At 47.2% G+C, this 13284-nt stretch overlaps 1 protein-coding gene across 1 annotated transcript in view; it reads left to right on the forward strand.

Annotated features, from left to right (window-relative positions):
- Nucleotides 1-5234: 5234 nt before the first annotated feature.
- Nucleotides 5235-13284, forward strand: part of LOC308116020 (NACHT domain- and WD repeat-containing protein 1-like) — a gene marked incomplete at both ends in the record, with an annotated part of 21853 nt that continues 13803 nt past the window's right edge. Inside the window, one exon of the mRNA XM_080473970.1 lies at nt 5235-5340. Within this exon, the coding sequence (XP_080330096.1) occupies nt 5235-5340 (106 nt within the window). The remainder of the gene's footprint in view (nt 5341-13284) is intronic.

Here is a 13284-nt window from a genome sequence, read left to right on the forward strand (position 1 = left end):
ATAGGAGCGAATTCCAACACCCTCCATTTTGTACCATGTAGTTTCACTGGTACTCATTAATAAATAATTCTGTTCATTTTTAACTCTCTCAGGTCTGTTGCTCTTGAGCCAAACACAGTTTAGGAACATGCAGAATCATGAGATTATATATAAAAATGTAAAACTTAACAGTAACTTGTTTATTTGAAGTTTGCAGTACTCAGAGTAACTGAAAGCTTTTCTTTAGTTTTAGTCATTCATCATATTGAAGTCAACTTAACAGGCCAATTCAATTAAAAACACATTATCTCACAGTAATGACTCAAAAACAATGAATGATTACTCGATGGATGAAAATGACATGAAAATCTATTTGAAAATACTCCGTGGAACAGAACACAAAACTCAAATCTTTGAACATGGTACTACTATGTGGTATCCTGTCCATCAGTGATAGAGTTAAAATAACAATACATAACTATCTTACAAAACTATCTTACCTCAGTGTTTCAATTGAACGTCACAAGAACTATAAACAAGTCAAGTCAGATTGTTTTCAGATATCAAAGAAGTACCTGCAAAGTGTGTACTTCAGTAATATTACCGGAGTAGTTTGTGCTTCAAAAGTCTGCAGTTTTAAAGGGAGGGTTTCCTTTCCCAATCCTAGCATGATTACTTGAATGTGTGTTTTCCATGTATTTTGGGTAATACAGGTGAAGGGTGTACTCCTGTAGGTCCTTCATGTCTCTACCAGTCAATGGTAGTACCTCCCTCCAGTACTATAGTAGTACCTCCCCCCAGTATGACGGCAGTACCTCCCTCCAGTACTATGGTAGTACCTCCCCCCAGTACGACGGCAGTACCTCCCTCCAGTACTATGGTAGTACCTCCCCCCAGTACGACGGCAGTACCTCCCTCCAATACTATGGTAGTACCCCCCCAGTACGACGGCAGTACCTCCCTCCAGTACTATGGTAGTACCCCCCCAGTACGATGGCAGTACCTCCCTCCAGTACTATGGTAGTACCCCCCCAGTATTATGGTAGTACCTCCCTCCAGTACGACAGCAGTACCTCCCTCCAGTACAACGGCAGTACCTCTCTCCAGTACTATGGTAGTACCTCCCTCCAGTACTATGGTAGTACCTCCCTCCAGTACAACGGCAGTACCTCTCTCCAGTACTATGGTAGTACCCCCACCGTAAGACGGTAAGCACACACACCTGAGGCTGATCATGATCAGCAGGGTACTTAAGCCGGCAGCTGATCGAAGGGCGCTGCTGGATTATTGTCGATCGTCCTGAGTGGTCCTGGTGTCGCCTCCCGTCTCGTCTCTGACACTTGTTGCTTGCACTCCTGTTTTGTTTTTTCAGCCGTACTCCGGCTCACTTTGTGTTTTGCGGAGAATAAACTGTTCCTTTTTTACCTCCGATTACCCGCCTCTGCTTTTGGGTGCTTCGCCATCACAGAATAATCCGGCCAAAGAAAGAAATGGATCCTGCGGAGGTTGAGCAGATGCAATCGGCGCTACAGATCCAGGGCGCACGGGTGGGGCAGCACGAACAAGCACTACAGGGCGTCGCCGATGTGGTTCGAGAGTTGGCGTCCTCAGTCGACCGGCTCACGACGTGGGTGGAACAAGTCTGTCCCCAGCGCCTGGACACCTACGCCGTTGGCTCCTATGATGTCACCGCCGCACCGGCCGCTCCACCTCTCGCTGCTGCCGACAGCACCACTGGAGTGGCGCCACCTGCTGCACAGTCCCGCGAGCCATTCATCCCTACTCCCGCCAGGTACTCAGGTGATCTAGGGGCATACAGCCAGTTTATTCACCAGTGTTACTTAGTTTTTCAGCAGCAGCCGCTCACTTATTGTTCTGATGGATCCAGGTTCGCCTTTTTGATGAGCTTATTGGAGGGGAAAGCTTCGGCTTGGGCAGCAGCCCTGGTTAACTCGGGTTCCACTGTCTGTAATACACTGGACTCTTTTGTTCCTGAGATGAGGAGAGTTTTCGATCATCCCGTTCGTGGTAGAGAGGCTGGTAAGCGACTCCTCTCTCTGCAGCAGGGTTCCTCCTCAGTCGCTGAATTTGCTATAGATTTCCACATTCTTGCAGCAGAGAGCAGTTGGGGTTCTCAAGCCCTACAAACAGTTTTTTTGCAGGGGCTGAATGAGGACCTTAAGGATGAGCTAGCAGCCCGTGATGAAACATCTAGTCTGGAGGAGGTAATTTCCCTCACCATCAGGTTAGACAATAGGCTTAGGGAGAGGCGCAGGGAGAGGTTAGCCAGGAGAGCTCCCCCTCACGCAGCACCTTGGTCCCGACCATCTCCTCGTCCAGTCCCGTCTCTGCAGCCGTGTTCCTCGGTGGGTTCTACTGACCCTCCATGTGGACCCGTTTCTTCTCTTCCTCCTGAGGAACCCATGCAACTGGGAATAGCACGGCTTGACCCAGCTGAACGTCGTCGCCGAATGGACCAACGTCTGTGTGTGTATTGTGGCCAGGCTGGCCACTTCGTCACCAACTGTTCTGAGGTGCCAAAAGAGCGGGCTCATCAGCCCACAGGGGGGCGCTGATGAGCCAGACCTCCGTATCGGACCCCCCCTGTGAGCGTCTCACCCTAAAAGGTACTATGAACCACTCCAGAGCCTGTCACCCTGTCCTGGCGTTGGTAGACTCTGGTGCTGATGAAAGTTTTATTGACTCTGATTTTGTGAACCGTAACAAGATTCCCGTTGAGCCTCTTCCTGTCCCCAAGAGGATTTCTGCTCTGGATGGCAGATTACTAGCCCAGGTAACCCATCGCACTACCCCCATGTCCTTAATACTTTCGGGCAACCATTGTGAACTCCTTTCCCTCTACGTTATCCCCGCCCCCTCGTTGCCGTTAGTTTTGGGCCTCCCTTGGTTAAAGTTGACTGGTCCACCTTTTCCATCACGAACTGGAGTCTTTTCTGTCACACTCACTGTCTTCACTCTGCGAACCCCTGTGCCACTTCGAGTCCTCCGACCCCTGAACCTGTTGATCTCTCCGCCGTCCCTCCTGAGTATCATGGGTTGGCGGAGGTCTTTAGTAAGGACCGGGCCCTCTCCCTCCCTCCTCACAGACCTTATGACTGTGCCATTGATTTGCTTCCCGAGGCCAAGTTACCCACCAGCAAGCTGTACAAGTTATCCAAGCCTGAGAGGGAGGCCATGGAACCCTACCTCTCAGAGTCCCTGGCAGTTGGTATTATTCGCCCGTCATCCTCCCCGGTGGGGGCTGGGTTTTTCTTTGTGGACAAGAAGGACAAGTCCCTGCGGCCGTGCATAGACTATCGGGGTCTGAATGAGATAACTGTTCGTAATAGTTACCCCCTGCCTCTCATTGACTCTGCTTTTGGCCCTCTCCACAAGGCAACCATCTTCTCCAAGCTGGACCTCCTCAATGCATATCACCTGGTGCGTATCAAAGAGAACGATGAGTGGAAGACTGCGTTCAACACCCCCACAGGACACTTCGAGTATTTGGTGAAGCCGTTCGGACTCATGAATGCCCCAGCAGTTTTTCAAGCTCTTATGAACGATGTGCTCAGAGACATGTTAAATCAATTCCTTTTGGTTTATCTGGATGATATTTAAATTTTTCTCAGACTCTCCAGGAACATGTGCAGCATGTGAAGCTCGTCCTCCAGAGACTGTTGGAGAACCGTTTATTCGTCAAGGCAGAAAAGTGCCAGTTCCATACCTCCTCAGTGTTGTTCCTGGGCTTCGTGATCGAGAGGGGGCAACTGTGTGCTGACCCGGCCAAGATTCAGGCTGTGGCGGACTGGCCTGTCCACTCCACAAGAAGACAGTTGCAACAATTTTTGGGTTTTGCAAACTTTTACCGGAGGTTTATTAGGGACTACAGCAAGGTCGCCAGCCCGTTACTAAGGCTGACATCGGTCAAGGTACCCTTTTCCTGGACTGTGGATGCACAGGGTGCTTTTGACCAGTTAAAAACTCTCTTTTCCACTGCCCTGGTACTGTCGCATCCTGACCCAGACCGTCCGTTGGTCCTGGAGGTGGACGCTTCAGACACTGGGGTGGGGGCGGTTCTCTCCCAACGCACTGCTCCAGATGAAAGACTCCACCCATGTGCTTTTTTCTCCCGGCGACTATCGCCGGCAGAGAGGAACTATGATGTGGGCAACCGAGAGCTGTTGGCGGTGGTTTTGGCACTCCAGGAGTGGAGGCACTGGTTGGAGGGCTCCACACACCCATTTGTAGTTTGGACTGACCATAAGAACTTTGCTTACCTTCACTCTGCCCGCAGACTCAACTCCCATCAGGCCCGCCGGGCGCTTTTCCTGGGAAGATTTCGGTTCACCATCACCTATCGCCCTGGCTCCAGGAATATTAAGGCAGATGTACTATCTCGACAGTTTGCCCCTTCGGAGGAGTCGCCTGTCCGCCAGGCCATTCTTCCCCCATTCCTGTGTTGTGGCCGTTGCCCAGTTGGAGATTGAGAAGCTGGTCCAGGAGGCTCAACCCACCACAGGTACCCCTGAAAGTTGTCCCCAGGAATGCCTGTTTGTTTCCCCGGCTCTTAGGACACAAGTTCTACAGTGGGGGCATGATTCCAAGTTGGCCTGCCTCCCGGGGTTCCACCGTACCCTGGCCCTCCTGCGTCAGCGATTCTGGTGGCCCTCCATCTCAGCGGATACCAGAGCCTACGTTGCTGCCTGTGCGGTCTGCGCCCGGAGTAAGGCTCCAGTAGGTCACCTCCGCCCCCTACCGGTCCCGCATCGACCTTGGTCCCACATCGCAGTGGATTTTGTGACCGGCCTCCCTCCGTCCGACGGTAACACAGTGATCCTCACGATTGTGGACAGATTCTCCAAGTCTGCACACTTTGTCCCCTTGCCTAAACTACCCTCTGCTCTGGAAACTGCTTCCCTCCTGACTCACCATGTTTTTCGCCTCCATGGAATCCCACAGGACATAGTTTCTGATCGTGGTCCCCAGTTTTCCTCCCGTGTCTGGAAAGCGTTCTGTCTGACTCTGGGTGTCTCTGGGGATGGTAACCTGAGGGCAAACTAATGGCCAGACGGAGCGAACAAATCAGGACTTGGAATCAACCCTCCGCTGTGTCACCGCTCAGCACCCAGCCTTGTGGTCCTCAAATCTGCCCTGGGTTGAATATGCCCACAACTCTTTAGTTTGCAGATCCACAGGGATGTCCCCTTTTATGGTGGATCACGGTTTCCAACCTCCACTTTTCCCCGAGCAAGATGTACAAGGTGCTGTCCCCTCTGTCCAAGATCACCTGGGTCATGCTCGCAGAGTGTGGCGCGAAGCTCGCGCAGCACTTCTTCGGTCCTCAGCCCGGAATCAGAGGTTGGCAGACAGACACAGATCCGACGCACCAGATTACCAACCGGGTCAAAGGGTGTGGCTTTCCACCAAGGACCTTCCCCTTCAGGTTGAGTCACGTAAACTCGCCCCAAGGTTCATAGGGCCCTATGTAATTGAGAGAATTATTAACCCTTGTGCTATAAGACTAAAGATCCCTGCGTCTCTCAAAGTACACCCTACATTTCATGTGTCTCTACTCAAGCCTGTCTCCACGAGCCCTCTGAGCCCTCCTTCCGATCCCCCTCCTCCCCCCCGGGTTGTGGATGGCCACCCCGCACGTGGTTTCCAGTTCTTGGTGGACTGGGAGGGATATGGACCTGAGGACCGGTCCTGGATCTCACGATCACTGATCTTGGACAATACATTGCTCAGACTTTTACACCAAATACCCGGACAAGCCTGGTAGAACGCCAGGTGGCGTCCATTGAGGGGGGGGTACTGTGATGTTCTGTGTTTCCTGTGTGGTGCTCTCTCCTCTCTCTCCCCTTCTCTTAGTGCTGCACTCTCCAGGGACAAACACACACCTGAGGCTGATCATGATCAGCAGGGTACTTAAGCCGGCAGCTGATCGAAGGGCGCTGCCGGATTATTGTCGATCGTGCTGAGTGGTCCTGGGGTCGCCTCCCGTCTCGTCTCCGACGCTTGTTGCTTGCACTCCTGTTTTGTTTTTTCAGCCGTACTCCGGCTCACTTTGTGTTTTGCGGAGAATAAACTGTTCCTTTTTTACCTCCGATTACCCGCCTCTGCTTTTGGGTGCTTCGCCATCACACATATTCTCTTTCAGCTGTTTGTATTTGATGTTTTAAAGCTTGTCGTGGCTGTTTTTATAAGAGAAGCCATCTTTGTATATCATTTATTTTTGCTTCCATCAGGTACATATTGCTAGTTAACAATCAAAGTAATCTAGATTTACTCAATCCAGTCTGGGTTGGAAAGAAATGACCTCTAAACTAATCTGCCTTCACAGAGGTTTCTGGTTAATCACCTTCTCACAAACTATTCAGCCTTAAACTTCCCAACCTGTGAACGGATCCATTGATACATTGAAAGTATTGCATAGAGGAGATCTCTTGTTGAAATACTGAGAGCTTCAAATCCAGTCACCTGAATGTTGCTGACTCAGCAGTGGTTGTTAAAGCCATTGAGGCGGAGCTGCTCTTTGTTTTTATATTAACTTTTGACTTCTGGTGTTTTTATTCAGGGCGACTCAGGAGTCACAGATTCTGTTTTCTGGGCCGAGGCGAGTCGTCCCATATTTGTCTCCACGTGGATTCTACGCTAAAAACAAATACTTTTTGAAGAACCTCTTTAAATATTCCCAAATCTTCCTCCCTCCTCCTCCTCCTGCATCAAACAATAACAACAAACCTTCCACTTCAGAGCCGTTATAAATTAATCAGGGAAGCTGTAAAAGACACTCGGTGGGTATTTTCAGAAGTCACGTCTGTGGGAGACATTTTATACTACTGAGATAACAATGGTTGTAACTTTTCACCAAGTCTGGTAAGCTCATAACAATAATGAAAATAGTAGTAAGAATGCAGTATTAATACATTTAAGATATGTAAAGAGATAAAATACTGGTTAACAGAAAGTTAATATGTTGGGTCAGTCCCCGACGATCACAAAGATCTTCCTGAAATGATCTGAGAGGATCTGTTCCTGGTTCGTGGATCCTGGCAGGGTTATGCAGAGTATCGCTGTCTTGAGAGGAGAAGAATGTTTACGTTTTCTTAAGTAAAGATTTGTGAACCGCTCCACCCAAAGTGCAGGCCTCCCCTCCTCTGCCCTCTTCCCCTCTTCCTCCCTACTCCTCATCCTCATCCCGCATCAAATAATAAAAAAACCCATTTGATTTCAAAGATTGGATTTAAGTTGTAAAATAAAACAGTCAGCTTTGGAAATCCCACACCAAAAGTCGTCATAAAATAATTTGAGGAGTTGATAAAAACCCATTAAATTCTTCAAAGCCCTCATAAAACAGTCAAACTCTTTGAAAAGCCATTAAACCATCTTAAAATGGTCATAAAACCCTTATTTACACCTTTTATGACCGCCTCTCCCTCTTAGCCCCGCCCCTTTTCAGTCAGACATCAAACAGGGCCCTCATATTTAAGACTGTAAGGCCGTTTTCCAGTACCCATACTGTCAGTACTTGTGCTCTCGTGTACTCGTGAAACGTCATCAGTGGGAGACCAAGTACTGTTCCAATTCTTAGGCTGCTTCTCACCGAGTACACATGGAATACCCGGATGTGTTCTGGCTCCGCCCACTTTATCGAGGATGCATCGAAACGGACCTGTGCAGACTTGGGAAGCCAATTTACCCATAATGCATTTGGCAAGAGAAGCTGGAGGAGATGGCGGAGGAGGAAACACACAGCGGTGAGTAACAATCTGAAATATTAGCATCATTGTTTAACAGAGTGCAGTTTTAAGAGTGTTTTAGGCCAGAATATAGTTTAAAATGTTGTTATGAGCTTGATATTTCCAGATCACGCTGACTAGAACATTTGTTCTGAGGTTTTCAGAGATTGTGGCTCCAGACTGAGACGAGGCTGGCTGTGGTTCTCTACTGTGGTTCAACATGAGATCTAAATGTTCTAGTGTAAATCTAACAGTGTTCATGTACTTTTATATTTGCTGCTGAGGGGAAAGATCCTGTTTAAAACTATTTAACTTGACTGAGAGGTGAAGGTTCTACTGGAGGTTCTACTGGAGGTAGAATCCAGGACCGGAGAACATGACTAGAGAACATGACCAGAGAACAGGACTAGAGAACATTACTAGAAAACATGAGTAGATAACACGACTAGGAATATGACTAGAGAACATGACTAGAGAACAGGACTAGAAAACATGACTAGAGAACATGACCAGAGAACATGACTAGGAATATGACAAGAGAACATGACCAGAGAACAGGACTAGAGATCATTACCAGAGAACATGACCAGAGAACACGACTTGGAATATGACTAGAGAACATGACTATAGAACAGGACTAGAGATCATTACTAGAGAACATGACCAGAGAACACGACTTGGAATATGACTAGAGAACATGACTATAGAACAGGACTAGAGAACATGACTAGAGAACATGACCAGAGAACAGGACTAGAGAACATTACTAGAGAACATGACTAGAGAACAGGACTAGAGAACATGACCAGAGAACATTACTAGAGAACAGGACTAGAGAACAGGACTAGAGAACATTACTAGAGAACATGACTAGAGAACAGGACTAGAGAACAGGACTAGAGAACATGACCAGAGAACATTACTAGAGAACAGGACTAGAGAACAAGACTAGAGAACATTACTAGAGAACATGACCAGAGAACATGACCAGAGAACATGAGTCCATCAAGAGAGCTTCCTGTCTAGATGTGGTTCTGCTCTCTGAGGTCTGCAGGTCGTTCTTCAGCAGCAGGTAGCTGGACAGTGAGTCTCGCTCGCACATCCTCCCTGGACCTTCCTCCTCCTCCTCCTCCCTAAACCTTCCTCCACCTCCCTGAACCTGGATCTTCCTCCTCCTCCCTAGACCTTCCTCCCCCTCCCTTCCTGGACCTTCCTCCTCCTCCCTGAACCTGGATCTTCCTCCTCCTCCTCCCTGGACCTTCCTCCCTCTCCCTTCCTGGACCTTCCCTCTCCACCTCCATGATGTCTCCCGCTGCCACACAGACAGACAGCAACCAGAGGACGTCTCTCCAGTCTCTCAGAAAGACGGAGCACCAGCAGGTTTGTCCTGGTTCTGTTGGGTTTCATCCTGCCTGTCAGTTAAAATTCATATGGAAACATTTGATATATTTTGATGTAATCATGAATCAGCATTTATTATTTCCTTTGTGTTCATGATTTTAATTATTGAGATAAAGCAGGTTGCCAGTACAGTGATATAATAACAACTGTGTACTGCAGGCATGGATACAGTACTTCCTCCATCACCCATCAGAAAGTACTTGGTGGATACAGTACTCAGTCTGTCACCCAGCAGAAAGTACCTGGTAGATATAGTACTTCTTCCATCACCCAGCAGAAAGTACCCAGCTGGTACCAGTACTTGCTGGTACATGTAGGATCTGTGCAGGACAAGAGCATCCTGCACAGATCCCCAGTTGCCAATGTACACATCAATAAGCCTCATATATTATAGAGTATTTTTTTTAACGACAGGTAGATGCAGGGAAGATTCTACCTTGTTGACATTCTACCAGCTTCATCTGGTTGTGATGACATGTCGTCTTCATCAGGTGACCGGCCAGATGACGCTCTGAGGAAGACTACAGATGAAGCTGAAACATGTCAGCAAGGTAGAATCTTCCCTGCATCTACCTGTCGTTAAAAAATACTCTATAATATACATGTTTAGAACAACAAAATGAACAGTTCAACTATCAATAAACCTCATTTGGCATCACAAATAACTAGAGAGGAAAAGTTTTCTGTTTAGGTAACAGATGTGTTGTGGCTCTGCAGGAGGAAGAATTAGAAGGTGACACCATCAACGGCCCCAGCAGGAGGAAGAATTAGAAGGTGACACCATCAACCAGCAGTACAGCAGAATGCCTGATGACCAGCAGGAGGAAGAATTAGAAGGTGACACCATCAACCAGCAGTACAGCAGGAGGAAGAATTAGAAGGTGACACCATCAACCAGCAGTCCAGCAGAATGCCTGATGACCAGCAGTAAGAAGAATTAGAAGGTGACACCATCAACGGCCCCAGCAGGAGGAAGAATTAGAAGGTGACACCGTCAACCAGTAGTACAGCAGAATGCCTGATGACCAGCAGGAGGAAGAATTAGAACGTGACACCATCAACCAGCAGTCCAGCAGAATACCTGATGACCAGCAGGAGGAAGAATTAGAAGGTGACACCATCAACCAGCAGTACAGCAGAATACCTGATGACCAGCAGGAGGAAGAATTAGAAGGTGACACCATCAACCAGCAGTACAGCAGAATACCTGATGACCAGCAGGAGGAAGAATTAGAAGGTGACACCATCAACCAGCAGTACAGCAGAATACCTGATGACCAGCAGGAGGAAGAATTAGAAGGTGACACCATCAACCAGCAGTACAGCAGAATACCTGATGACCAGCAGGAGGAAGAATTAGAAGGTGACACCATCAACCAGCAGTACAGCAGAATACCTGATGACCAGCAGGAGGAAGAATTAGAAGGTGACACCATCAACCAGCAGTACAGCAGAATACCTGATGACCAGCAGGAGGAAGAATTAGAAGGTGACACCATCAACCAGCAGTACAGCAGAATACCTGATGACCAGCAGGAGGAAGAATTAGAAGGTGACACCATCAATCAGCAGTACAGCAGAATACCTGATGACCAGCAGGAGGAAGAATTAGAAGGTGACACCATCAACCAGCAGTACAGCAGAATACCTGATGACCAGCAGGAGGAAGAATTAGAAGGTGACACCATCAACCAGCAGTACAGCAGAATACCTGATGACCAGCAGGAGGAAGAATTAGAAGGTGACACCATCAACCAGCAGTACAGCAGAATACCTGATGACCAGCAGGAGGAAGAATTAGAAGGTGACACCATCAACCAGCAGTACAGCAGAATACCTGATGACCAGCAGGAGGAAGAATTAGAAGGTGACACCATCAACCAGCAGTACAGCAGAATACCTGATGACCAGCAGGAGCGTCAGTATCAACATAACGATGCTCCTGGAAACCCTGAAGCTGGAGTCACGACACCTCCAGGAGAGAAAGGTTCCAGGGTAGGAACATTATTGACCTGTGTATCACTGCAGGGGTTCCTGGGAAATAAAAGAAAGAACTTTAGAATTTTTAAAAACAATGTCAATTTTCTATGTACATAGTTTTTCTATCTTGTGTTTTTACTGTTGTAGGTTCTGCTGAAGTTTGTTAAATAAAGTTTCTTTTATCTTCTGCTTGATATCTTTCTTTACTCGACAGTATAAGCCATGTGTGTATTTATGTATTTACTCTCACACAGTATAAGCCATGTATGTATTTATTCTAAAGAGAAATGATTAGAGCTAATGATTGGAGTACTTTACTGTAGGATGTATATTAGACAAATGTAATAGAGTACATATTAATGACAGAGCAGCAGGAATGTGAAAAGCTGGTTAATTATTTAATAAACATCAGGGATCTTCAGTAAAACAGTAAAATACTAGTTTGTATTAGTAGAATATTTCTGATCAGCTGCTTTTATTGTTACTGAACTCCAAGGAGATGAAGAGTAAAATAAAGACTTATAGGAGGTAGAAGTAATATAAACACTGTACTATACACAGAACTATACACTGTACTATACACAGAACTATACACTGTACTTTATACAGTACTGTACATGGTACTATACACAGTACAACACACTATAATATACACAGCATGTATGTGACAGAAAAGGTACTATTTTACAATAATATTCTAAAGTATAGATCTTCATATAAAATATCAGGTACAAATCACCTTCCTGCTGAATCCTCCTCCTCCTCTTCCTCCTCTTCCTCCTCCTCCTCCTCCTCAGCTTCAGGGTCCATCATCCAGCCACCGCGTCCTCAAGTACTCGTGTTCCAATTCTCCATTAACGCCGATGTGTCCTCCTAACTTTACATTTCCCCCTCCCCAGGACGCCCTGCAGTGGTTACTCATGACGTAGGCGAGTCACACTGGTGTTCTAAGAATTGGAAAATGGCCTCAGGGTCTGTGTCTGTCTTTGTGTGAGTTCGTCAAGTCCGCGTCTCTCACTCTGTGTTCACTTCCTGTTTTGTTGTGTAATCCTCAGTCAGTGTCACGTGTCCTTCCTATGTGCTCCTCCTCTGTGTGTGTGTGTGTGTGTGTGTGTGTGTGTGTGTGTGTGTGTGTGTGTGTGTGTGTGTGTGTGTGTGTGTGTGTGTGTGTGTGTGTGTGTGTGTGTGTGTAATCAGCCTGATGTGTCTCACCTGTGTCGTCCCTCTCCTCATGTATTTAAACCCGCTCCTTCATGTCCCTGTGCTCCATCGTCATTGTTGTCCCTACTTCATGACCCCAGCCCCGTCCTCGTGTTTGCCCCTGTGGCTATCTTTGTGTTTTGGTTTTCATCGTGTCCCGACCCCTGCCTGGACTTGGACTACCTCTGTGAATGCCGATCTGCTATTTGTTTGCTGTGACGATCCAAATAAACCTGCAAACGCCAGTTCTGTGTGCGAGTCTGCTTCTGAGTTCTCCTCGGACCCTGACTTCACTTTGGAGACGAAATTAACAGTCATTCTTATCAGAGTATCATATTTTAACATTTTTAGTTGGTGGTGTGCCTCGTGCTCTTTTCAATGAAGAAATGTACCTTGGCTCAAAAAGGTTAAAAAAACACTGCTTTAGACGTCCTTTAGACGTCCTCTAGATGTCCACTAGACGTCCTCTAGACAACCTATAGATGTCCTTTAGACATCTTTTAGACAACCTTTAGACGTCCTCTAGAAGTCCTTTAGACAACCTCTAGACGTCCTCTAGACAACCTCTAGACATCCTCTAGACAACCTCTAGAAGTCCTTTAGACAACCTCTAGACGTCCTCTAGACAACCTCTAGACGTCCTCTAGACAACCTCTAGACATCCTCTAGACAATCTCTAGACGTCCTTTAGACAACCTTTAGACGTCCTCTAGACATCCTTTAAACATCCTTTAGACAACCTTTAGACGTCCTCTAGACGTCCTTTAGACAACCTCTAGACGTCCTCTAGACAACCTCTAGACGTCCTCTAGACAACCTCTAGACATCCTTTAGACAACCTCTAGATGTCCTCTAGACATCCTTTAGACATCCTTTAGACAACCTTTAGACGTCCTCTAGACGTCCTTTAGACAACCTCTAGACGTCCTCTAGACAACCTCTAGATGTCCTTTAGACAACCTCTAGACGTCCTTGAGAC

The sequence above is a fragment of the Lipophrys pholis genome (assembly GCF_963383615.2).
Source record: "Lipophrys pholis genome assembly, chromosome: 10".
NCBI lineage: Eukaryota > Metazoa > Chordata > Actinopteri > Blenniiformes > Blenniidae > Lipophrys > Lipophrys pholis.